Source organism: Brachionichthys hirsutus, chromosome 15 (assembly GCF_040956055.1).
Source record: "Brachionichthys hirsutus isolate HB-005 chromosome 15, CSIRO-AGI_Bhir_v1, whole genome shotgun sequence".
In the NCBI taxonomy this organism is placed as follows: Eukaryota; Metazoa; Chordata; class Actinopteri; order Lophiiformes; family Brachionichthyidae; genus Brachionichthys; species Brachionichthys hirsutus.
Genome location: NC_090911.1, coordinates 11,294,121 through 11,321,707, shown reverse-complemented (window position 1 = coordinate 11,321,707; position 27,587 = coordinate 11,294,121). Strand labels below are relative to the sequence as shown.

General features: G+C 48.8%; 1 protein-coding gene across 1 annotated transcript; it reads right to left on the bottom strand.

Annotated features, from left to right (window-relative positions):
* Positions 1 to 1,726: 1,726 nt before the first annotated feature.
* On the bottom strand, positions 1,727 to 23,107 carry LOC137904983 (3',5'-cyclic-AMP phosphodiesterase 4C-like). The gene is made up of 16 exons (XM_068749209.1): positions 23,066 to 23,107; positions 20,736 to 20,974; positions 18,772 to 18,954; positions 18,658 to 18,694; positions 18,468 to 18,538; positions 17,989 to 18,038; positions 9,957 to 10,069; positions 6,165 to 6,258; positions 5,464 to 5,675; positions 5,276 to 5,374; positions 4,966 to 5,130; positions 4,740 to 4,839; positions 4,477 to 4,631; positions 4,270 to 4,392; positions 3,992 to 4,174; positions 1,727 to 3,910 (listed from the first exon to the last, which is right to left on the bottom strand). Exons 1-16 carry the CDS (start codon positions 23,105 to 23,107, stop codon positions 3,572 to 3,574), a joined length of 2,205 nt encoding a protein of 734 aa, XP_068605310.1. The 3' UTR covers positions 1,727 to 3,571.
* Positions 23,108 to 27,587: the final 4,480 nt, after the last annotated feature.

Here is a 27,587-nt window from a genome sequence, read left to right as displayed (position 1 = left end):
GAAAGTCGATTATTAAAACCCTAAACCTAAAGTCAATTATAAGTCATTAACTTTTATTTTATTTTTTTCAAGTCGCAGCTTATTACTCACCGCTAATAGAGGACGATTACAGTCCCGGGTTTCTTTTCATCGCTAAAACCAGCCTGACGGAACTCATTCGTGTTTTTTTGTTCTACACATTCAGAAATAGAAAAGGCTTTATTCGACTTTTAAATTATAAAATGCTCCTTAATTTAGAGAGAATTCATCTCCTAGTTGCGTCAACTCTTGCACTTTACCTTCAAAAACATTCATTGGATGATTCTCTCAATTCAAAAGTCTTAAATTGCGCGCGATAATTGTGATAAAACACTGTGGATTATATCATTCATTTATATAAGACATTTTCAGTGAACTGCGAGCGGAGGCGAATCCACCGAGAGAAACAGCAGACGCACGCGTGTGACGACTGCAGCCGTGTTTGATAACTTAGATGATTTGTGACATTTCATGTGAAGGACACATCCTGTTATTGTTCCAGTGCTACATTTGAGACTCAATAAAAACACACGAGGGTCTGGAGGAAGCCGAGCGCCTCGCCCGATCTTTTCCAGACCTGTCGTTTTCTTCCAGGGAAGCAGATCTGTCTTTTCTCCTGCTCCCCCCCCCATCCCATCTGTCTCAGTCACTTTAAGATGATCTCCTCCATCTCCAAATTCCCCTGGAAACATTGAAATGCCCCGTCCCCGTGAGGGTCTCTCACTTGCCTTCCTTGTTGATTTCCAGCCCTCACTTGTCAACCGGACTTAAAAAACAAACAGCAGGAGAAACTCCAGCAATGGATTTGTTTGTATAAAAGTGGATATTGGAGGGAGCGGGTTTGTTTGGCTGGAAGTGGTCGTCTTCCTCTCCTTCCTCGGTCGTCGGCTGTGAGCCCTTTCGGAACCCGGCTGGGTTCCCACTGGCACCGGGAGTGTCCGGCCCGGCCCAAACCGAACCGGGGCAGCTCAGAGACGCCGCTGCCAGGGCCGGCGCAGCCTGCCGTCACCTTGTCGACGTCAGTCACCGACCCACCGCAAGACTTGTGTTAGATTTTCAAAACAAACTCACCACCCATCGCCATGGCAGCGAAGACCTAGCAGCGCCGAAAACACAGGTCCCTCATCCGTGTCCTCGATTACCAGGAACAGTTGCCGAATGTTATTGAATTTTAAAGGGAGATGATGATCCAGGCTTTATCGCTAATTTAGTGCTGTAATTGCAGGATTCACAGCAAGAAAGGTCGCGGGTTCGAATCCCGTCCGTGCAGAGTTTGTTGTTTATCGCGCCTCCTCAGTTTTGTTGCAAATGAAATCTATAGCTGTGATCTTGTGGCTTCGATCGGGTTCTTCACGAAACGCAGACGCGCGTCTACCTGGGTCAAGGTGTGAGAGCGACTAGCATCCCTAGCTCTACCCCTCCTGTTTATGTCACTGGCTCGGCGTCCAGCCGTTACTCAACTGAGATCAGAGTCTCTGAATAAATTAGAATTATCTGTGGATTGTAGGGAATTACTGTTGTAGAATTAATCCAGAGCTGCCGCCGTGGAAAATGAACTCGCGATGATGAGCTAATGATGCTAGCTGTTGCTATCTGGGTCGGGCGTGAGTCACGTCACGGTAAGGAAACTCGAGTATTTGCTTCGCCCTCGGGTGGATTATTCAACAATAGATGATCTCATTGACACACATATTGTTTATGTTCGCAGACACACCCATTTCTTCTTTCTGACAAAACAAAAACATTGCATTTCCTGTTTCGGATTTCAGCGACGATGGCGGTCAAAAAAAAATCCCCCACATTTCATCGCTCAAAACCAAGGTGGGAGGAGGAGAAATCCTGATTTGCGTTTCCAACCAGACCAGAAAGTCCCGTCACGCATGCCCGTTTTATTAATCTAATAGAAAACATTTGTTTGATCACAACGTTTCACAATTTATTCTTTTTAAACTAGGAGGAAAACACTGTAAAAATATATTGGAACCAACGGTATATATATATTTGAAGAAGCCTTCCTATAAGATGCACAATGACCCGTCACCGTACATCCAAAATCTAGCCTTCATATTCCACCAGCAACAAACGTCACATTCAGTCAATCTGTGATTCGACACGTAGAAGTTCGTATAAATAAGAAGAAATACAGGGAATAATAACAATCAATATCATCATGTACAAGAATAAGATAATAAATACACTTAAACACCGGCACACGGCTCGGTGCGACAAAACTGTGCAATTCTGTGACCACTTTTCAGTCACGCTCGCTCTCACGCACACACACACACAAACACGCACGCAAACACGCACGGGAGCGATCGCGTCACGACAGGGTTGACCCGACCCCCCCACCGTGACGCGGTACCTTTAAGGTAGTGTTGGACAGATCGGCGAGCAGCTGCAGAAATGTCGACATGTTCAAAGTGCTGGAATGAAATCTAGATGGGGGACACACACACACACACACACGCACACACACACACATGGAAAAGGTCCGACCAACGGGCGTCGGCTTTAAAATGTGCACGCAGTCGTTCAGCGATCGGGGCGTGTTCAGGTGAATGGAACGATGCCAACCGCAAAGGGTTAAGTTACATCGTTAAAAAAAAAGGGGAATAACAAGCAGGAAGTAGATTCACAACTGAGGAGAAACACAATTGAGGGTGAGGCGAATTTAAAGCCTTCATGACGGCTGATTTTGGTGATTAATTCATCTATAAAACATTTTTTTTATCCAACTACGGGAAGATAAAAATGATCATTCTGGCTTCCGGTTGGGCGGGTAAAAAAATAATTCATAAAGGGATCTTTGGAGTCTTTTCTGTGGATGAATTCCATCCACCGGTAATCACGGAACGAATGATTGGAATAAAGATCAAAAGAAACGATTATTTTAGTCGCCCACGACGACGACGTCTTATTCATAGCCGCGCTGCTTTCCTCATCTCTTCGTCCTCGTGACAAAGTGCAAATGGTGCCGGGAAGTCGACCGATTTCAGCAGAACCAGTTTCTACTATTGCCAGAACGTCAGGAAGACAGCGAGACAAACGTGTCCTTGCGCTACAAAACATTTTATGTCTACGTGAACGTGTCCAATAAATTATATAAAAATAAAACACTTAAAAAAAAAAGGCACACAAGTAAAAAAAATGTCCGTCACGCAGAACTTGCTGCCCGGTAGTTTCGTTGGGATACGTTACAACGACCGTTTCAGCCCCGTAGGAAGAAAGAAAGAAACAAAAAAATGTCCCGAAGTCCAAATTTGTCCATTAAGCGATGCCTAAGGACACAGATTGTCCGCTTGGTCTTCCTTGTCCATCAGAGCCAGGACTACGTCTGCGTCCGACAGTCGTCCCCGATCTTCCTGCTGCGTTCCAGGGGCTCAAAAACAAACGGGGGGTTTCCCAGGCTCATCTGCAGGGGTACCCGCATCCCACCCCTCTTTGCTCGGGAAGCATTGCAGGATTGCTCCACTGCAATAAAAGGACTTCTTCCGCTCCGCCCTCTGGGGTGGAGGGGCCGACCTATGTTTCAGCCGGGGGGGGTGCGACGTCACGGCGTCGCCGTTTCTACCCCGGAGGGATCGGAGGAAGGATTCAGGAGCGACGCGCCGTCAGGCGTCTCTGCAATCCCACGCTCTGCGTCTCCGTCTTGGCCCTCCATCGTCAGTTCAAAGCAGAATTTGCTCGCCGCGGGCCCCACCCCCGCCTCGCCCCGCGGGCTGCCCTCCGTGTCGCTGGCGTAGAAGGGAGGGGAGGGACTCTGCGGGATCATGCTCTGGTACCAGTTCCGGTTGTCCTCCAGCGTGTCCAGGATGTCCTGGGCGTCGGGGTGGACCAGGTCGGCCCAGGTCTCCCACAGAGGGTGGACGATGTAATCGATGAAGCCGACCTGGAAGACAACCGACGGTGAACCTTCAACAATAACCTTCACGGTTCTGAATCCGGGACGGGGTCCGGATCGGATCTCTACCTGCGTCCTCTCCACCGACGCCGTGTGTTTGTCGCACATGGGGCTGATCTCCATCCCCCTTTCCCGCTCTCGGTCCCCTTGGTGGAAGAACTCGTCCATGATCCTGTCCGTCCACTGCCGGTACAGGTCCAGAGGCTTGGTCGGGTTGCTCAGGTCCGCGCAGTGAACCATGTTCCGCAGAACCTGGAGAGAGGAAAGGAAAAGAAATCAGCGTCTCTCCGGCGCGAGGCAAACCGTCCCCCCCCCGTCCCCCCCCCCGGAGGCGAGTGGCCGCTTACCTGCATCCTGTCGGTGTAGTTGTCCAACATCAGAACCCCCGAGCTGGTCACCTTCTTGGTCTCCACCATGGTCTTCAGGTCGGCCAGCAGGCTCATGTGTTTGGACATGTCGGTCGCCAGAACCTGGAAGAGAGAGGAAGACGGTTGAGTCAGGAAGCGAGGTGACGGCGCGGCGGGTCCCCGACGCCGGGCGCGCCCCCCCCTCACCATGTCTATGACCATCCTCCGGAGCGTCTGTCTCTGCTTCTTCGTGAGGTTTTGGAAGATGTCACAGTTGTCTTCCTGCAGCAGCTTGAAGCCCACGGCGAGGTGGTGGTTCTCCAGGACCGACTCGTCGTTGTACATCAGGGCCAGCTCAGAGTCTAAAAGGGGGGGGGGGGGCAGGGGGGGCGGGCAGGAAGGACAAATCAGACGGCTTTTCAGACACATCACGCCGTCTTCGGAGACAGAGCCAGATAAAGAGGACTTACTGGTGTTGATGAGGAACTGGTTGGACACTCCCGGGTGATCCACGTCATGAATGGCCGCGGCGAAAATGGCTGCCAAGATCTCGAGATCGGTGAAGACCGCCTGTATATGAAGAGGAGGAGGAGGAGGAGTAAAGACGACGAGGTTTCAAGGTCGTTAAAGACGCCACACTAGGTAGGGCGGTGCGTCATCCTGTCTGGGCGTGCGGTTTCTGGCGGCGTGGCTTACATCCAGCGCGGGCGTGGCCAGGAGGATGTGGGTGGACTGGGCCACGTCGGCGGCGTGCAGGCTGTTGTGGTAGGCCACGTTGGCGTGATAGTGTCCCTCCAGGGTCAGCATGAACGTCACGAAGGCGTCCGCGGGAATCTTGAACGTCCTCATCAGGTCGCGCTCCTGCGGAAGGGAAAAAAACGAGGCCTTTAACAGCGGCCGGCGATCGAAGCGGGCGAGTGACGCCGTTGGTCACGGCAGATCGGGCAGATGTTTCTATGGAGACGGGACGCTCTGTGCGGCTGGGAACGCTTTCCGAGGAGCTGACCTGGAAGATGGCGTACATGACGCAGGTGAGCGGCCGGTTGTGGGAGTGCTCGGCCACTCGGAAGATGTTCAAGCCCCACTTGTTGACGTCCTCCAGGTCCTTCCAGAGAGCAGATAGATCCACAGTCAGCGTCTCAGCCAATCACAGCGCTTCATTTGTGTGCGCGTGTATCTAATCCGTCCCGGTACCTTTGACAGCAGCTCCTCCTGGTCCGTCTTGACCCCGAAGCGATTGCCGGAGCTTCCGGGGGTGTGGCTGACCTTCCTCACGCCGCTGATCTGCGTCAGCACCACCCCCTGCTGCTGCTGCTGCTGCTGCTGCTGCTGCTGCTGGCCCTGCCTCCTCTTCCTCTCTCTGGACTTGGGAACCGGACACGGAAGCTCCAACTCATTCTGCTTGTCTGATAATTGAAAGCACAGATTGTTGACGTCTCTCTCCGTTCACGTGGCAACGCTTTAAAAGCCGTGCAGCCGCTTCGCTAGCTAAATACCCTTTGCTGGAAATGCATCTGACTAAACGGTGAGAAAGCGTCATAAACATATGTATATAAAATAAAAATAAAAGCTCTAAACGGTTAAAAGTGAAAAGGTCAGCAGGTGCTGACGGGTCGTTGTGAAACCTCGCAGGTAGTCCTCGGAGAATCGGCGCCGTGTTGTAGCAACAATCCACGGATTCGTGGAAAGCAGGTTCACATCAAACCAAAACATTTGGGGAGGGGTCGGCCCGTTTGTCAGCTGACAGCGAACGCTGCAACACTTCTATTGTTAGCCATCTCCCTTTTAGATTTCACATCTCCGAGGTGGAAAGACGGAGGTGTGTGTGCGTGTGTGCGTGTGTGTGTGTGCGTGTGTGTGTGTGTGTGTGTGCGTGTGCGTGCTGCAGTGCTCACCTAGGAAGGTGTTGGAGATGTACTCTGACACCTGGTTGCCGGAGCGACTCATCTCAGACAGGTGATTTAGCTCCCGGTTCAGCATCCTCTTGAACTGGAAACACATGAAACGGACATCAGAAACTCCATCCCATCATTTCACCGCTGCCGGCGGACACTTCCTGTTTGTTGCCCCCCCCACCCCGAGAACACGGCCTCAGATTTGGTTTATTTATTTTGCTCTTCACAACATCTGCTCATGTCTTTTTTTGTGTGTGTGTGTGCTCGTCTGCGTCACTCATTAACACACTCGCATTTCAAGAAACAGCCCATAAATCACGAAACACACTGTCCTAATCTTTAAGACGGATTCTTCCACCAAGAAGAAGAATCCGACCAAACGTGCCAGAAAATGATGATGAAAACAACGACTTTATACGCACACACACACACACACACACGCACACACGCACACACACACCTTGATGTATCCCCAGGACACGGAGAACAGGTAGTTGACCTCAGGCATGGTGCTGAGCTGTGCTTGGCCCCCCCAGCAGAAGCCGTTTTGCTCCTCTCTGATTGGACCCCCCCCCCCCCCCCCCCCCAAGGCTGAGCTCCACGCTACGACACGGAGCTCAGAGCGCCTCAGATTCCTTCCCCTTCCGACGGTAAAAATGTCCCAGCCGGAATCTCCAGAGGGGGGGGGGGGCTGCGGCGGACCCCTACATCCCCGTCCGAACGCGCCTCCTCATCGCGTCACGCTGAGTTTTCCCGGATCGCCGGAGGGACTGATGGAATTCCCCTGAATGGAATCTATTTCCTTCTGCTTTCCTCTGGTGCTCGCTGCCCGTCCGACTGTTATCCAGTGACTTCCGAGGGAGGGGGGGGGGGGGGGGATCCAGCCTTCTCAAGCCCAGACTGCACAAGGCAGGCAGTAAGTAAGACGGCTGGAGAAAGGAAAGGAAGGATGGAGAAGGCGGTGAGGAGGGGGGGGGGGGGCTCTAACTGTCGACTCCCCAGTGGCAGACCGACGGAGTCTCTCTCTCTTGCAGAAAATGGGAGTTTGGAACTCCCCTCCACATCATCCTCTCTGTCTGCCTATTTCTCCCCCCCCCCCCCATGCTCAGTAATGCAGAACAGATCCAGGTTGGGGGGGGGGGTCATGCACGGGGAGTGAGCGATCACCACGGTTCACTTCAAAGTGAACCTGATCCAACGACACGTTTCCGGGGACGAAGACAAAGATGAGAGTCTCCAGTCCGACACGGCAATCTGAACGCCATGGCAACAGAGTCACATGCCCCCCCCCTCCTCCCTCGTTCTCACGGCGGTCCCCAATTTAAACACACACACACACACTGACAGTATGTGATGCACTGCAGCAGCGATGCCCCAGATAGACACAACTGGCTGTGACATCACACGCTGAAGGAGACGCAACTATCCCTCCTCCAATCAGATCTCTTCTCTCCACGCCGGTTCCAGACTCTCTGATCCCGACGGACGTCTGAAAAGCTGTCAGGCAGACGGCTAAACGTCTCTGTGAAGCCTGGAGGCAGCCCATAAAAACCAAACCAGAGGTCGTAAGGTAATTGATTCTTTTTAAGCGTGTCTGGAACAGCGTGGCTTTGTGTGACCTCTCGACCAATCAGGCGTCAGCCAGCCGGGGTCGTTCCGTTCAGCCCGGGTTGCTTAACGCATCCTTTTGACGTTCACGCACTCCAGAGCAAAACCCCCGTTTCAGGCAACTTGGGAAGTGACTCCACGGTTTGTGTTCAGATTACAATGAATGTCGAAATATTCCACAGCGGCACAGAAAATAAGAAGTAAACAATATTTGTACCAGAAAGTGAACATAAAGAATATAGAACGTTTTTTTTTGAAGCAGCGTAGCGACACACTTCTGTCCCAACGACGACTCCATCGCCGATTAAACCAGAGTAATAGAAACACGTGTACCTTTTCCCAGTTTGTACGCATCCCAAAGTTTCCCTTCTGCTTTTCAGAACAGCATAGTCCCATCGTCATCCGGCGAAAAGATCCAAAAGCAGCCCGAGAGAAATGCTCCGTTCGCCGCTGCTTCCTCTCTTTATTCTCTTTTCTGAAGTGGAGTCAGGCAGGAAACTTTGTACAACGCAAAGTGAACTTGACTGACTGGCCTACAGTCTGACAAGAGACGGCAGGCTCCTCCCCCCTCCCCCCTCCCCCCTCCCACTCCCCTGAACCAATGTCTCCGCCCACTTCCCTTAACTTGACAGAGCGATTCGCTGAGGCCAACTTACTGGTAGAGGAAACCGCATCGTCGCGCGGCCTCAGGCGACAGATGGGTCAAACGGGGCGAGGGTTCAGACCCGCTTTAAAAGTCAACTTTGACCCGGACAGCTCGACCTCGGAGCGACCCAGTGCTAACTCCGAGCCGCGTTGGCTCGTCGTTGAGATCTCTTTTTCTCCTTTATGGTCGAGTAACTTTAAATATGCACATTTTCTAGAAGGTGTTGAACAGACTCTGAGAGAACGCGGTCGTGCTAAAAGCAGCTTTCGGATTCGCCTTCCTCCCTTCAGGCATAGTTTCCACGCTAACGGCAGAGGTAAAACGTTTCGTTTACAATCAACGACCATAATCACGGCCCCCGCTTCGGCAGAGCGGAATCACAACGCTATAATTTAACGTCCATTGCCCCCGCTGCAGCTACAGGCCCCCACCGCTACATCTGTTTCAATCATTTTGAAGACGCCGCGACGCGAAACTGAAGTGACCACACGTGAGTTAGAGTTTCCTACTCGCCAGAGCGCTCACACGCCCCTTTAACGGGAGTCAGATGGCCGTGTTTGTCCAAGGCCGGTGCCGCCATCGGCGCGGAAGTGTGGCGAGGCTAATGATAGTGAGGGGCAGGGAGACGCTCTGAGGTCACAGCGACCAGGCCACGCGGTCAGCAGGGTGTGTGGTCCTGTTGCCCCCCCCCCCCCCCCCCTCCGGATGCACCTGCGCCCTTGGATGGCCCCTGGAGCCGCTCTGCTAACGATAGTTAGCATCCAGGAGCACAAGAAAAAAGGATTGAGTATAAACTGTGACGTCAGGAAGCTTTTTGAAATCCACACCAGGGGGGGGGGGGACGACACACACACACACACACAATGTGTGACCGGCCTGGCCGTCTGAACAGCGTGGCTGCCTCTCGCCCGGGGGGGGGGGGCCATTGTCTTGACGGTCCCAGTGACGTGGCCGCCTGTAAAACACCGGCTGCTCGCTATTGTCGTCTGCTGAAACAGGCAGCAAAGGAAGCAGAGAGACAGGAAGCTGGTGTCACGGTCTCCAGTCACCTGTCACCGTCTGAAGCCCCCCCCCCCCCTCAGACCACAGACAGAACGCAGGCGGAAATGAACGCCGCCGTGCAGTCTGCGGGGGGGGGGGGGGGGGGGGGGAGGGAGGAGAGGCACTGTGTAGTAATTTGGTGAGCTCTGCACACACAAAAAAAACCGGGAAGTCGTTACTCCTGAAGAGCTGCACGTTGTCTTTACTGATAACTCATTGTGTCGACGTCCATTAAGCCGCCACAGGATTGCTGTTACTTTGCGGGTGCGTCAATGCGGGGGGGGGTAATTTACATTCGGCGTGCAGTGCACTGTGCAAATCGACGACCAGCTGCAACAAAGATCAACTGTTCAAGCTGAACTTCTAAAGCAGATGCGATGATCATTTTTTTAAACACCGATTATGAGATAAACGGAAATCATTCCTTATTCCCTTCAGGTAATAAATGTCCAGTAAGTCCTTCCGGCCTCCTCGATGCGCTGAGTAAATTGTCCTACCTTGTTGGAGGCCATGTCACTGACGGAGCGGTAGGTCTGGATGGTCTCCAGCTGATCCAGACACCAGTCCAGCTCCTCCATGGTCTCCACGGCCAGCTTTTGGTAGGACTCGTCTGCCAACAGACACATGGACACATAATCAGGCCCAACAGGGTCCGTGTCAACGGCGGCGCTCCCCGTCACCATGCACGGAGGAGGTCCGAGGGTCTGCGGACATCCAGGAGGGGCAGACGAAGAGGGGGGGGGGGGGGGGGGGGGGTGAGGTGTGTGCAGAGCTCCTTCGTGGGTTTTGTGCTCCACCACCTCAGAGGGTTCGGGGAAGTCGGAATCTCAGACAAAGTGAGGCTAGAGTACCCTGGCGTTCCCTCCCACTCTGTCTGGACCCCCCCCCCGTGCCAACCAGCACGACTCTGCTGCCTCCTGCCGTTGATGCGTCCTGGTCGCCGCCCTACCTCGGCCTCATTTGCCCGAGCCCTGAGGAGCTTTCACCTTGGATTTTATTATACTCCCTTTCTGATCCAAACAAACGCACCTTAACGATAAATATTTTGGCGAGGAAGCGGTCGAGAGAAGCAGGAGGATAATCTCACGTGAATTTATGCGACACACTTTGTCACTGCTGCTCTCCAACCTCATCCACTTCCTCTCTGAAACATGCAAACCACTTCAGAGCTGCAGCGGCGGGCCCACGCCGCGCCGCCACGCTGGTTCTCTCCTCCGCAGCTAGCTGCAACGTGCAGCCACTATGCTAACATGACTAACAATAATAAAGAACACCTGCTACACCATAAACAATGATGCTTATCCGACTCAATGCTAGCTGCTTGGCTATCAGGACATCATCAGTGCCAGACGCGCTCACCGAGCAGTGCACTGCCTCTTGTGGCGTATGTGGGTAATAACACCTTCAACACATGCAGGAATCTGGATTATAACATTTCACAGCAAACCCTGAAGAAGAATATCAGTAACAAATACGTGGGGGGGGGGCTTGCTTTGCTACATGAACTCACTATCCTCACACTTCTGTTTGCACAAGGAACACAAGAGGCAAACTTTGACTCCCTGAATCAGTGTGTGTGTGTGTGGGGGGGGGGGGGGGGAGGCCAGGCCAGGGTCTCGATGTGTGCCAAAGAAACTAAAGCACTTCCTCTTTGACCCTGAAGCCACACAAAATACGGCGTGGAATCGCTGAGCACTGGGAGTGGCTGCCGGGGAGAATCGTCACTGTCATTTGCAAAAGTGTGATGATATAAAAAGGAGGAAACGCATTCTCGTATGCGCCGACGTTGATCCAACCGATTTGTGCACAGAGGGAGTCGACGCCGAACACATCTGGATCTCCCCACAAAGACCGATCCCTACTTCATAGGGCTTCACACATGGAACACATTTACCCCATATGCTTAGCGCAACAGGACGGCCAGTGTACCGCTTCCCAATCTACGTCACTATCGGCGGATCAAAGCACTTCAAAGTGGAGTGACTGCACACAGACGACGGACCCATCTGCCTTTAGAAGAACTTCAATGAGATGTCGGACAATAAAATGTGCTTTTGAGAAAACTTCCCACAATTGAAAGATATCAAAACAACACGACAGTGACTCCTTCGGGATCAGAACGCCGCTCAAGCCTGACCACGGTTTCTAAGAATCAGACCGACTGTTAGCGCCCGTCTGATTCCTCAGGTCAGACCAGTTTTCCTTTACTTCGGCTCCAGGTTGGAGACTTGAAAGAACCCTTGGCTACAATGTGCCGCTCGACGCCAAGGTCCAAACTATTCCACAGGAACCACCGCCATCCGAGCCGTGTTAGTGCCAGTGGGCTCAGAGCGGGAATCAAAGACGTGCGTGCACAAGGCGGTCGGCTGTTGAAAGCAATGTGCCGGCCGTCTTGGGCCATAAGGGCGGTAGAATTTGCCAAGAAGGTGCAACCACATCCTGCCCTGGTTCCATCCAATGAGGGCATAACGAGACATTAAAGGGGGGCGGGGGGGTGGCATCAAACGGCTGGCCCATTCCACCATCGCCTGCACGATCAGGATTCAGGTCATTCTGAAGCTGGCAGCTGATTTGTATTCACAGGCCATAATCCTGCGGCTGTAAAAACGCCTCAGATGTAGAACAAAAGTTTACTGGTTTTTACGTCCGGCTTCAAACCAGCTGCCTGGAGATCAAGCATATTAAAATATTTGTTCTACTTCAGCTGGACTCGGGAGTCAAGCTTCTCAAATACGACTCATGCTGTAATCATCTTCTGCGCACACACACACACACACACACACACACACACACCAGTTTCATCATAAACGCAGCGCGTGAAATGTGCTGACGGACATTTCATAATGTCGCCCGGCGGCGGTGGCGTGACACGAGTTTGAAAACCTGCTCCCAGACAGCGCGAGGTACTTTTCCAGCCTGTTTTTATAGTGGATGTCTATTTTTCTTCGGGTTCGGGAGTCTTAATGATTCGGCCATATGCTGGAGGCTGCCGAAAGGACAACGGAGCTCAGTGTGCAGACAGACCCCATCTGCCCCCCCCCCCCCTTTTTTTTCCCCCTCCAGCTCGCCCCTAAAGGGCCACAAACCGGCTTCTGTGAGAGCCATCAACTGCACCAACGACCGGGGATGGGCTCCGCCCGCCCCCCTTCTCCAAACTCCAGTCCTGCCCGACACCTTCCTCTCACACACACACTTCACACTGCCTTTCTCTGTGCCCTCAACCCCCCCCCCCCCCCCCCCAGCGAACGGATGAAGCCTGCTGCGTAGGACTGGACTGCCTTATCTATTAAGCCATCTATTGATCAGCAGGATCAATAGTGGCGTAGTGGTTAGCGCTGTCGCCTCACAGCAGGACGCTAACGGGTTTGAATCCTGAGTTTGTATGTTCTCTCCGTGTCTGCGTGGTTTTTCTCCGGTTCCCTCCCCACCTCCAAAAACATGCAATTTAGATGAATTGATGACAGGGGGGGGGTCGCCTATTTACGACAGCCCGACCGCACTCGTCTGTTGTCTTTGTCTGTTCACGAGGCGCTTTTACAACATACCGGAAAGCGAGCGAGCAAATCGAGCGTACGACAGTTCCTGCGGTCTGACCCACGACCTCTTCCTACGAATCATGACTCAGCATAATACACTTACGGTAATTTAACACGGGGGCCGATTTACAAACAAGTCGGCTCACGACAAAACCCCCGGAACAAACTGCGGTCGTAAGTCGACGACCCCCAAAGGATGCGCGTGTGTGCGTGAATGGTTGCTCGTCTCTGTGCGGCCCTGCGATGAAGTGGCGGCTTGTCCCGGGGCCAGTGACACCCCCCCCCCCCCAAAGCGGAAAAAGAGGCAAGAAATTGGATGGATGCATTTAAGGGGTCTGTTAGGTGCACCATTTCATGTAATAGTTTAAATAAATCTTTGGTGTCATTTTTCTGGGTTGAGATTTCCTCCTTGAATAACTGGACTGCTTTCGTCCGCTTCCTACCGGTGGAAACGGCAAACAAGAGTTTATGTGTAAACATCTTTTACGAGCCTGGCTCAGAAGGCGAGGCCTGGAGGAGTTTCCAGCTTTCATTGTGAAGTTGTCTTTAAGCGCTGACTAATACGTTTTCAGTGTTATTTATTCATATTAATGTCTCGTCAGGAAACAATGGGGCCCAGTCACAGCGGAGGGTCAATGAGAAAATGCTCGTCATCTCCGCCAGTTAAAGAGTAAACAGCCACGTACGCCACGCATTCCTCATCTTCATCTTCACCTCAGCACTTCCTGAAGGAGAAAATGCTTTCACGCCGCGCGGGCAGATATCCGGCGCTGGTTCGGTTTAAATGTGCAACAACATTTGGAGCTGAGGCATGAATCATCTCTCTGTCATCGTACGTCAGCAGCATCCATCAGACAGGACAGGAAAAAAACAGAGTTGACATAAAGAAACAATCAAAATATGTGAAGCATCTTCAATTCGCAGAAATGTCTTTCCCCGAGTCGGTTCATCCACTTCCTTATTTTCTTATTGTCTAAACTCATATTTGCAACTGAGACATGCAGAAATTAATTTTCTCAACAGTCATCTTATTAAAAAATAAAACTTTGAGCATTTCGGAACATTGTGTAAAATGAAGTGTTGTGATATTTGGGTATCTGCACCGATACCACACACACCAGCCTTTCTGTTCATGTCTTCAAAGTTGAAACTGGATTTAATCTCTTCAGTAATGCGAAACAAAAAGCGTCTGCAGCTACACACACACACACACACACACACACACGCACACACACACCTACACACACGCACGCGCCTCATCAGGGCCTGTTTGACAGCTCCTTCACAATGCACCATGGAGCTGGGTTGGCACGGTCCGGCCCGAGGGATGGGCCGAACTGCGGTTTATGACTGTGCTGACGTCAATGACATAATTCAAATACTTAACCAGGCTGCACACTTCCAGCCCTGTGAATCCTCTCCTCTGGCTGTAAATCTGGAAAACCTGACACAGAGTCCTGCTTTCGGAGCGGACCGACTCCTGCCGACGGCGGCAGACAGAAAAATGGCGGATCAGATTTGTTCGGGCTTTAGTTTGTGGTCGCCGGTCTGCACGTGTGTTGGTTCATAATTCTATCTGTGACGTTAAAGATGGAATGAAGTCATCGAGCCACACTGGGATCTTTAATCTCTTTAATCAGAGCTTTAATCTCTTTAATCAGAGCGACGCCACAATGCCAACGTAGAGCGGAGACATTTGGTGGATGTTAGTTATTCTGATTCGCTGCTACAACAGGCTTGTATTTAAAACGTGCATGCATACAAAAGACAACAACATGCTAACCTGATTGGAAGCCTGCCAAAGTGTGAAAGATTCCAAAAGGTGCTCGTGACTTTTAACACTTCACAATGATAAACAGGTTTGGGCGGATGAAGAAAGTTGGAATTGTAGTTGTGAACTTTATGGAGATTGTTGAACGTGTTCATAAAATGAGGTAATGGCTTTTTGCTAGCGTTGGTTTGTCTGTTAGCATGATTATGTAAAAACTACAAATTTTTAAGAAACTCAGTGGGAAGGTCGGATCCTTACTTTGTGAATCGGATCCGGATAAAGGGACAGAGTCAAGATGCTAATGATTCCATAGCGATTCTAAATTCTAGGAGAGCATTTTCAAGGTCAAAGATTCGTCCTATGGAGGTCAAATTATTGCTCTTAGGCAATAGTTTCATTATTACTGTGATGAACCTGCAATGATAATGAAAGAAAGCAGGTCATTGTACAAAGAACTGAGAAATACAAATGGAGTTCTTGTTTAAATGTATTATCTTGCTTTAAAGTATTTCTTATTGTTTTTTATTACATTTTATAAATATTGTGTTTTATTTTTATTGATCACTGTTGTTTTTGCACTGGGATTGTTGATTGTCCACAAATGTCATTATACTTTGTATAAAGATAACGATTCAGATTCTAATCGTGCATGTGTGTGTATGCGTGTGTGTGTGTGTATGCGCGTGTGTGTGTGTAGAATCAAGCATTTCCCGACATCGTGGCTTCAGCCACCCGGAAGCTTCAGGCTCAGATAAATCTGTCGCTACGAAGAACTACATTCCCGGATATTTTCTTAACTGAACAGAACAAATGCCTCCACAAAGACAAATCGTTCTTTTGTGTGCGTTTTTTTGATGCAAAAAATTTAAAGAAGCCCTTGAACACAGATTGGTACCTGTTCCCTGTGCCGTCCATGTGAAGTTAACGCCGGATGTTTAAAGTTACTCATGATTTGAATGACTGAGCTAACCTGGCTACGTCCCAAGATTACACCTACGCCTTTACGAAAAGCTTGTGGGTTCAAATCAATCCAAAAAAAAGGGAGGGGAAAGGACTCACCACTTACCGCCATTATTCTGTGTTTCTACACGTATTAAATGCACTAGATTCTTCAGACGTGCACAGTTTGCTATGGAACAAACAAGATTTAACTTGTTGATCCCTGAGACGCTCAATGTTCACCGTTCATTTGTCAGCTTGCAGTTTCCATGCTAAGCTACGCGGCCGCTTGCTGCAACCTTCTATTTAACTGACAAACATAAGGATATCGATCTTTAATGTCTCGCCTTGTTTAATTTGGTTACGCAAGAATTTGCGTATTGTGACATTTAGACCCCCCCCCTTTAATTTGTTCTCATTCCTATTATTGATTTGTGTAAAAGTAGGTTAATTTTTCTCAAAAGGCTGATTAAGATAACTTTCACCTTTTTAAGGCGCCGAGTGAAACATTTATGCCAGAAAGGGAATTTTGACTCTAAACGCAGGTGACATTTCACACACACACCCCCTCCTCGCCGTTGAATGACTAACCATGGACCCCCGAGGCCAGAGCATCTGTGGTAATATTCAGCATCACCGATTAATCATCAATCCAGGGCGGTCCACGATATCACGATCAAGATTTCCCCAAGCGTGGCATTTTTTTCAGGTGGATTGTGGGAGAAGGGAAAGCGAACCCTTGTTTGGCCGAGGCGTTCGTGGGGTTGCATGCGACGCAGCCTGGGTGGATTGTGACGCATTAAGATGCACCGCTAGATGCCTAAAACCACAAACAGCCCCGAGTGACGCATTTGCAGCCGAGCTGATCATCATACCGCCCCGATTTCTGCCTCTTCTGCGCTTTCACCCACTGACCCCCGATCACGTTTCTGCTCTTTGTGGTCATTTCATTCAATCTGACCTTTGTTTTTTTTTCCTGCCGCTCACAAATCGTAGCAGATTAAAGGCTCACGGGCCGGGACGTCTCTCCCGGACCTTTGCGGTGGTTTTTGTTCTTTCCTGACTTCATTCCCTGCGACACATCTCTAAATCGTTATCGAACCTGCTCTCCGTTTATCTGCCAGGAGGAATATACCTTCTTAAGTTTAAATAGTCCAACTCGGACGCTTCTGCACAGATCCGTCTGATAGCGCTCCCTCCACCGAGGACATGCCCAGACAATTCGTCATCTTATCATTTCCAAAACTTTGGGATATTGTCTCACTGAACAACACAGAGGCAAAACAGGAACAATCTGTTCTCCTTTTCCGGCCAAAGAGTTGATGAAAACGAGACAGAGAGAAACACGGGAGAGGATATGAGGGAACTTCTGCATGCGCCATTGTCAATTGTTGCCATCTGTGGCGAAACAAGTCAGACAATCCCTATTATACGGCGGCAGGTGGACGGTATGTTCCCCCCGTGTGATCGGAGTCAGAGATATTCTGGCAGGAACGGGGCAAAAAACGTGTAGCGACAACAGATTTAAAACTAATTCACATGGAGTTCATCCCTTTTTGCCCCCCCCCCCCCCATTCTATCTTGAAGGAGGCCAGACACGGGATGATTGTCAGAGATTACTTGGGAAAGGTCAAGGCCTGTGAGAAATGTGGGGGCGGAAGGACAATAAGAAGCTCACAGTTGTATTTTTTCCTGCTGTGGGATGCTCCTAGCAGCCCATCTGTGCTGATAGGAAGTGGAGCGCGCCGCGTTGACGTCAATCGGGCTTGAAGAACCAGTCCAGCAGGAACCAATATCCCTCCCCCCGCTTTCGCCCATTCTTTCCCTCCTCCTCAACTTCACGTGAATCCCCATCCGTCGCATATCGCTCTCTGATTCTCGCCGTCTTTCTTTCCTGTCGCACTTTCCTGCATCCACAGCTGAAGAGATTCCAGTTTCTTTTCGGACACGTGAAAACGCTCCAAGATAAGACAGCTTGTGCTGCTGGTGTGTTGTAAAAATATATATATATATACTCTGTTCTTGTGTTAACTCTTGTAATTTTCAAATGAAATTAGGCTTATCATTTGCATCTCAAACACTTTGTATTGTGTGGTGTGATTTCTGTGATTTCTTTGCTGTGCAAAGGAACACTCTGCTCTATTCATCAGGTATGAGGCAACAGCTGCCATTAATTATCTAATGAAACTTTCCAACCTGTAACATTTCCCATCACTTGTTTTATGCATGAGCGGATCAACGCGAGCCGCCGCTTCCATTTCAAGGCCCCAGGATAGGACTCACCTGACAGACAGACTTTGGTGACAGACGGCTGATTTGTTGCTGGTGACTTTCTGCAACGAGAGAGAGAAACGAGTTGGTAATGTCAAATAAATGATGAAATACACGGTTGTGTTCTTTTTTTTTTTTACTCAATGTGATGTGATTTGAGCAGTCAGTGTTGCCTCGCTCTGATGGAGTCCCGTCTCACCCGTGACCCCTTTTCTGTTCACGTCCGTGTAAAACCTGACACAATCTCATCTTAATCAATACACAGCAAATAAAATTAAATACAAAAAAAATAAAAATAAATGCCAACGTGTCCAAAAAGAAAGATTTTAATGCTTTTGCTGCATTGGAAGGACAACCTCTCTGCTTAGGCAGTCTTTATTCAGAGCAGAAATATAAACTTTTGGTGCTATGGCGCCCCCCAGTGTGGATAAAGTAAATTATAGTATATCTGAAAACGTACAATAGTTAATAGATGATATGCAATGACTCACCTATAGGATGGACATTGTACATTTGTCAAATTGGTGAAATTGTTCCTGACAGTTCGAAGACTTGCTAGAACCTTGAAAAATGAAGAGAAAGAAGTCTGAGGAGGAGGAGGAGCCGATAAAGTCGGCAGCAGCCTTACAAATGAGGAGCAAATAAGTTCCAACCATCTTTGTCACACACACAAAATCTTACCTGTGCAAATGGAGTCACGATCAAGTCCTCTCCATGCCTGAAATGGGATGCGGAGATCGCTGAGCAAAGACAAACGCAACGCAAAGACGAACCGTGAACTCTCTCAGTACTCACAGCTCTCCAACGATGGAGGAGTTTCTGGAAAGGGACTTCGGCGACAGGTCGTAGTCGCTGTCAGAGCGGTAGAGAAAGGACTCTCGCCGCTGGCCGTGGCCTGGAAGGACCAGAGCTGAACCCGGGGATGCTTGTGGGTCTGAGGGACTGCAGCACAGCGATGGACCGTTCTCCAGGTCAAACCTACGAGATAGACGCCATCACGGCCCGTTCAGGATTTAAGGTCGCTGCTCTGGTTTGTGTCTGGCTGAGTTCTTCCTCCCAGCGACAGAAACACTCACAGACTGTAAATATATATATTATATTAAATATACAGTAGATGCTTCAGAAGATAAATCCGGAACAAATATTTTGATCAGACTTTAAGATTATTTCTGTACAAGTGCACTCAAATAAATGTAAACCTACCAGTTTAAACTCATTTACATATATTTTATGTAATAATATACAGATAGAGGTCAAAGGTCAAAACCCGGCACGAACAACGGAACCCAGCAAATCAGCAAGAAATTAATCTCTGCAAAAGATGCATTCTGTAAAACAAATTAAAACACTTCTAAGTCCAGTTATCGATAGCTTTCAGACAACTCCCTGACGTTTTACCTCCATCTGGACCCTCTTCCATGGATTCCTCACAAATACTTGATGGCACCACGCATCAACGTCTGATCCCAACCAGAGTAATATTCCAGATCTGGTGCTTCAGGCTGCCGTTGCTTTTAGAAAAATGTTTCTTTCCCCCCACAAATGACCAGGAAAACGATCCGATTGTCGTCGCCTTCAATTCGACAGATTTCCCCACTGAAAGCTGTGACCTCTATAAAATATATAACACCAACGCTCTCATGCCAGAAGGAGGCGGCGTATGATTAGGAAACCAGTCGATCTGATCACGAGCCAGCCGTACGTCTCAATCATTTCATGCCAGACGTGCACCTGAGCAGACAGGAAGTGACCCTGACCGGGTGAGAGACAAACCAGAGCCTCCCATTATCATCGTCTGAGTGGAAACAGAAGCAGAGGAAGAGCGTCTGGCTTCCTCATCCAGGACAGGTGCTTTATAAATCTATATTTATAAAAAGCTTCACACACCAGATTAGAGATTAGAGAAGAACTGCTTCATATAAATAATCAAAATGATAATCACCGAGTGTCGTCGTCGTCCCCCCCCCCCACCCAGGTGACGTTCAAGGTAATCTGTTTTTAAGCACAGCACATCCCAGTTCTGATGAAATCATTTCATCTCGTCTGTCGCACATAAAAACAGGGCTGTGACCTCACCGGCCCCCCAAAAGCATTGTGGCTTCTATAAAGTATTTATATAGTATTTATTTGTCCAAACTGTAATATCGCTGCGTCTTTTGTACATCTATTCATCATAGAAACAGATTCCACTTTCCGTTTTATTCCCTGAGCAAAAAACACCCGTACATGACCGGTGGAATATTTCAATGCCCAAGTTTTTTTTTTTCTTTTTTAAGGATTCAGAATCCAAAACAAGCTGATCGGATAAACAACGACAGCTGGCTGCATTCACAGCTTCTGGCCTGAAATTAAATTCAAATCTGCTTTTTAAAAAGGCAGTAAAGCAGAGCGTGAGAGTCGCTCAGACAAAAAGCAATGAGTCCGCAATCATCTGTAATTTTCTGTGGCGGGTCGCCACGGCTCAAAGAGAAGAAGATGTGGTCGGACTGACATAAAAAGAAAAATTGGTGGCCATGATAAAATTCCATTTTATCCGTAATTCCTGGATAAAGCGCTGGCCGGGACAGTAACAGACAATAACGGTGCATTAAACCAAGTGATTTCACGCCATCTAATGCTACGGCACATCATTTACTGAATCCCTCATAACAAAGAGGAGAAGCTGCACCGACAGAAGAGGAATCATTTCACCCCGTCACCGTGGGAACGCTCAGCAGCACAGAATGAGGACCAAAGGTCGCGGCGTCCCGCTCCGCTACCTGTCAGGATCGGCCTCGGTGATGTCGATGCGGGGAAGAGAGACGACGGGCAGACTCGTGGGTCGGGTCCGGGTCACCGGGTCCTCTTCGGGCGTCAGCGACCTGACCTTGTCCCTTTCCTTTTCTGCTTGTCGCCATGACAACGGAGGCAGCTGCAGGTTTCCAGAGAAACGTCTGTGGACTCTGCAAAGCTCCGCCCCGAGGGTGTTACCTACAGGAACCTGTCCGCCGGTGAGTTCCTTAGAAACACAAAGAAATTATCTGAGAAATGATAAAAGTGTGGCGTAAAAGTTTATCTAGAGAGAATGTAAAAAAGATTCCAGAGGTCAAACTAGAAAAGGGATTGGGGAACTCTTACAACCTGGCAGCGACAAACAAGAAGACTAAGTCACAATAAAATGAGACAGCGAGGGACAAAGAAAAGAAAGCACGTCATTTTGACAGGAGCAAGCACGAACACAACAGAGAGTAGCGTTTGTGGAAAACATTACAGATTAAAAACATAACTCATCATCACCCTCTAGTGGTCAAACACGGCAATGCCAACGTGTTAATCTTAGTTTAAGAAATACATATTCTTACTTGCTGTAAACTAATGCATCTAGTCCTCAAGGAATCAATACCGGTACTAATAATTAATTCTAGTACAGCTTCTAAGATGGCAGGAAAATAAAAACCATGTCTTATGGTTCCTCAGTTGCAGATCAAACGATATGAGCGGCGCTATATAGTCTCTCGTCTCGATGTCACAGTGCCGTCGCCGTTTCATTCCTCGCTGCCAATTTGTTCCATCAATTGCGTATCGATCGTCTGGCATCTCGACGTGTGAGTTCTTCATTGATCCAGGATAAAGACATAAAAAGGTTCATAGTTTTCCAACTCCAAGGAACAGTCAGTTTAGAAACCTAGAGTTTCTGAACATGTGCCAGAACAGGGACAGCAAAGGACAGGAACTGTCTGTCCCGAGATGAAAGGTAGAACGACGGACTCTGAAAAGGAGAGAGAGCAGCTCCGGTGTCAAACAGGTGGGGCTTTTTTTTTTTATTCCAGGAAGATGAAAGGCCTTTCTCGGCCTCGGAGTACGAAGAAATCCAGTTTACTCTGGGATGCTTCCAAAAAGCCTTTCTGGGGAAAGTGATGTAAATGAGACGGCTTTAGGAGCGAGGCTCAATGTAGCGCCTGAATTATTGACTCTACGAGCCAAAGGAGCAAAATCAGACCACTTTAATTATTAAAAGGCTATAGAATCTCAATGTAAGATTGGAGGCGGGGCCTCGGGGCGCTGGAAGGGAAGAGCTGCAGAGGTCATTCATTTCATTTCCAAACACGCATATATTCAGCGTTAAAAAGGGGACGATAGCGACGCCAACGTCTCCGTCACGAGTGAAGCGTGTGATAAAATGAAATAAAAACCGTTTAAACATTAAAGACGTCTGAACAATAAGTATTTCAGGCAATATTAAACAAAGGTTTCCTTTCCGAAACGAGAATTTGATCGATGCTATTTCAGAAATCACTGCGGCCATCAAGAAAAAAAAAATCCGTTAATAATCTATTCAATTCAATTCAGTTTTATTTCTATAGATCGCCAGATCGCAACAGGAAGTCATCTCAAGGCGCTTCACAGGAGTAGCAGGGAGAGACAGAACCCAAAGCAAGCACTTTGGAAAAACTTCCCTTTAACAGGCAGAAACCTTGGACAGAACCGTGGCTCATTGTGGACGGCCATCTGTCTGACCGGCTGGGTTGAGAGAGAGAGAGATAGAGAGAGAGAGTGGCAGCTCGGAGGAGAGTCAAAAACAAGATGTATAAGACTAGAAATGCTGATGCTAGTCTCTTTCTATTACCGGAAACTTTATGGATAAAAAAACAGAAGAAAAAACGACGCGGTTTTAAACACCGGCGGCGTGGAGGCGAAACAGACGCGCCGCTCCGGCAGATCCTCCTCCTCTAATCCACGTTTCCATTCGGTGCGTGCCGGAGTGAACTCTCCTCCTCACTTATCCAGTCTTTGTCTTCATCATCATCTGAACTCTCTCTCTCGCTCACACAAACATACCTTTTGTCCTCGTCCACACACACACGCACGCACACACACGCACACACACACACACACACACACACACACCTCGCTCTGCAGTGTGTGCAGTACAGTCATCAGTGTGTGAGTCACAACGCGCACGCACGCAGCGCCTTGCTCCTCCGCTGTGTTTTCAGACATCACCGTATCGTTACGGGGAGGGAACCGCAAACTGCAGTAAACTTCAAGGTGAGATGCCGATTATCATCCGGTTACAGCGCGCACGGATCGTGGAGATGCCCGTACTTACGTCACACGGGGAAACTCCCTGCGCGCTGCTGCTCCTCTTCATCCTGAGGAAGGAATCCGACCGGACCGTCTTCCTCCGATCCTCGCCGTGAACTGAATTTAACGCGGTTCCGTCTCGCCTCTGCCCGCACATGGAAGCAGACAGGAAGGTGGGGGCAACGATGTGAGGTTAGCCCCGGCTCGCACCGCGGACGGTAATCGGTGCAGTTATCAGGCAAGTCTGCACCGTGTCACGTTACACAACCGGGACAGGACAAAGCCTCCGGCGGATTATTTACTCTGGTCGTTTGAACATTTGTTCCAAACACGTTCCCGTTACGCTCAGGACTCGCTGAGAACACTTTTTACACGCCTTACTTTTACTGTGGAAACATTTTAGCAGCAAAGAAAAACACAACTATTGGATTTCTTGTCTTGACATTTGCACTCAAATCTCAACTATGTCTGTTGTGAGTAGCTGTAAGAGCCTTAAGAGGCTGTTTCTCCCATTTAACCAAAAAAAACTTAACCGGATGCAGAGTGCAGGATTTAAGGGATCAAGCGGAAAGTGGAATATAATTGTTCCCCACCTTGCGCCACTGTGTTTCTACAGTCGCCTGGATGGGACAGTTCATCACCCTCCTGGAACAGTAACTTTATACCCACTACATATAGAATTACCCACAGCGGGCGGAAAAGCAGGAAGCTGCAGACACAAACGCGACTAATCTGACAGAAACGAGTCACTATGTTCCTTTTATCGCTATTGATCCGCCTCCATTATTTGACAGGTGTAATCAATGTAAGACAAGCTTCAAATATCAGCAGCAGGAAATGTCCTGAATAATATATGAGACCGCTCAATGTCAGCGGGAACAGTCAAGAGTCCCCCCCCCCTCCAAGTCGGATTTGAACCTGTGACCTTCTCTCTGTGAGGCAACAGCACTACCCAGCGCGCCACTTACTAATTGCTCTAATACTCCACAAAGCCTTCATCTTGTGTGTTTTCAGACAAAAGGTCAAGTTGTTATAAATCTAAATCGGATATATCGACGCCAAAGCCATGAACTACTTAATCAAACAAGCTGAACAGACAAGCGGGAAAAGGTTCAGCTGAATCAGGTCATGAAAGTAAAGGATGTGACGCTAATATTTAAATCAGAGGGAAGGTCACCGTGTCTTTAATGAGCTCTTGTGATTATCTGATTGTTTGTTTCTGTGATCCAGAAGCTCCTTTTTCTCTTTAAGCGATTCTTTTATTCCATCTTTTCATCACCTGCACCTCCTTTCCTCACATTAATCAGTCTAATCAGGAGACCGTGCTGGGTTCACCAACGGCTCGCTTTTATTTAGAATGAGCTCGACAACAACATTCTACTCGGAAAGCCCGGAGGTACGCGAGTATTAATCCGGGGTCGCACTGAGCCCGAGACCCCGGGAAACTCAAGAGTCCTTTCGCTCAGAACAAAGAAGGCCATTCGACAAGAGTCACTCGTCTCTCCGCGCCTTAGAGAAGCCTCAAGCTGCCTCTCCTCCCCGCTACCCGGCGGTAGGTCGTCCCCTCCGGCGGCTGGCTGCTCCTCTACAGATAATTGTTTGTCGCTGTGAAGCGGTCAACGGGGGGGAAAGAGTCATGAGGAGGCGATGAAGACTCTGATTATAAAAGCTTCGGTGTGGATTTTGGAGAGAACACAAGAGACCACTTTATCCCACCGATGAGGAACAGAACCCAAATAAAGCAGAACGCTCTGGCTTCAGTTTACTCAGGAACAGGCGCAAAAGGCCACGGATGGATTAAGGCTATTATTCCTTCTATTAAACGCGAGCGCTTGAAAAGTAGGAGTTAAGCATGTGTGAGAATATTATGTGGTCTCCAGAGAGAAACGGCTCTTTGGCAGAGTCATCACCCACAACGCTTACTGGAGGAACACCAGAAGCACAACCAGCTAGCTGCATTTTGGGCTAAAGAGAAATGCACCAACGCTGCATTCAAGGACCTCGTAGTTCAACAATGAGAGCGACCGTGCCTCGACCGCGACGGTCTTTGCGTTGACTTTGCAGTGGACATCCAATAATAATAATAATAATAATAAGAGTTAGAGGCATACTACATGAAGAAAACTCACCCAGCTTTGATCCGGTCGTGTCGCGCGCTTAGAATAACACGACTCGTCACACGACAAACGTTGACAGAAGCAGAAGGTCCTGTTTGACGGCAGGACCTGCCCGTATTTATTATTTTTATCTGTATTCCACCACACCCATTACACTTAATTTGCTGTCGCCACAACCCGTCCACCGTATATCAATTGGAAATTGATCGGGGAAGTTCACGCCATTTCTAAGCTTTCCTTTAAAAACCGAGCTGGACTTTAATGAGCAAATAAAAGATTGTGCAATCTCGTTTTATCACCTCCGAGGTAAACCCGAGATAGAAGCGTTTTCCGTCTGACCTTGACAACAGCGGCCGTAGTTTGGGCTGAAAGGCCTTCTGGGAGCTGAAGTGCGCCTCACAGAGGAGTGAGCCCAAAGTCTCTTTATATTTAGTTCAACAGGACTTCAGTATTTCATCGTGTTACATCTGCACTGAAACCGTTTCAACGTATTTAATATCTAATGACTGGGTGGGGGGGGGGCAATGTGGCAAAGCTGTAAATATTCTAACTGTCAGGACACACCGTCCGACAGCGTTCAACAGTCTGACATTAGTTCTAACCCTGCCCTTTATGAGCAACATGACACGCTGAGTTTGCTTTTGCGTTTGCAGCAGATTCCTGCAGAACTGAATCTCTGAGTCGAGGAAGCACTGAGAGGAGTTTGTTGAAGAGGGAGCGAAACAACACGCCAATTTGTGACAACTGAACGATGACATCACTGTGGGGGGGGGGCACAGACAGGGAAACCCTGTGGGCTGTATGGGGCACGAGGAGAGAGAGAGCATGACCAGGGGAATGGTCTGAGGAAGCAGATTTATAACGGATTTATAAATGGCTTCGTTTGGTTTAAATATTCGGAAACGAAGTCGACAATTGATGAATATAAATCATTTGGTGGCCTCAACACACGGCGGCGATGAGTCACAGGAATCTGCGGCATTCAAACACCCACCGACAGTAAACACCATCATGTTGAAGTGACCGTGTTTAACCTCCACTGATGATTGAAGCGCTCTCTCCGCTGCAGCACTTTAGCAGCTATCCCATTCACTAGACCCGATTGATTGAAAGCTTTAGGGTGAACCAGAGCAGAAGCAACAGAAGCCTTTACAGTCAGACGCCTCGGTGTCGACATGACCGCGAAACCCTGAAGAAGACAGCCGAGTCATCGGCGTCTGCAGTGCCTTTCATCGTTCGGATTCACATCCAGTCTAAGAACTGTCAAAGAACAGGAAGTCAGATTTTACAGCCGCCGTTAGCGGGCAAGCTACTGCTGCGGAAGATTAAACCGGCAGCTAAAATCTCTTCTTCATGCTTTCTCTTTGCAAAGCTAAATACATAAAGACAGGAGTCTGGCAATACGATCCTGGAAGTACCACCAGGAAGTATCACAATACAGGAAATACGATTCAACGTTTTGTTCCGTAATGCGATAACGAAGGCAAGGACATACACCGTATTCTTTGATCCAATTTTATTCCGACGAACGACTCGTCACCAGGAGCAAAAAGGCAGGTTATAAAGGTCACTTTTTTTCGGGTCACAAAAATTTCCTTATATTTCCTTCTCCAACACATAAACACACAAAAAAAGATACACGGTCGTCGCTTCGTCACCGCTAAAGCCACCGAGCAGCCAGAAAGTGAGTCATCAGATTTGCAGCCGGAGCCTTAAAAACAACCAGCTGTATGCAAGTGGCTTGTTGCTTCAGCAGTGACTGGGAATAAAAGAACAATGGCCAGCGTTCAGGCCGCGTGACCGACGGCACAGAGAGCCATCAACGGGGCTAGAATCTCAGGAGTAGAATTTTATAGTCCGTCATGGCGGTGAAAAGTCGTTACTGTTGTATAATTCAATGTTTTTTTTTCAACCGTGTAAAACTCGTGCACGTGTGTAGGAGATGAGGGGAAATGCTCGAGGGAGGGTAAAGTGTAAAGTGGACAGATGGTGACATTCAAAAGAGACAAAAGAGGTGGGACAAGCCTGAAGGTTATGCTGTACAAAAGAAACTACGCACAAACCCACAAACCCACACCCCGTGAATCCGAGACAAAGTTTGAATATGAAACACAATTGAGAAAACCATTTGCAAATTTACGCTGAATTTCATGCAGGCAGGAAATCCAATATATAATTTTATCTGAATTTTATCTGCAGTTCCTCAATATCTCCGTTGATTATTGATCCATGTTTATGGAATTTGACACAGTGACGGTAGGGTGGGAATCTCTATCTTACCTGAGATACTGAATACTCAGTCATCCGAATGGTTTCCAGGCATCTGTGGAAATTTAAGAAGTTATATGCAAATGTAAAATTAAATACTTTTTTTTATAAATCAAAGTCATTCTTCCAGCAAGGCGGCGTTGTTGAGCTTGATAGGGCGAC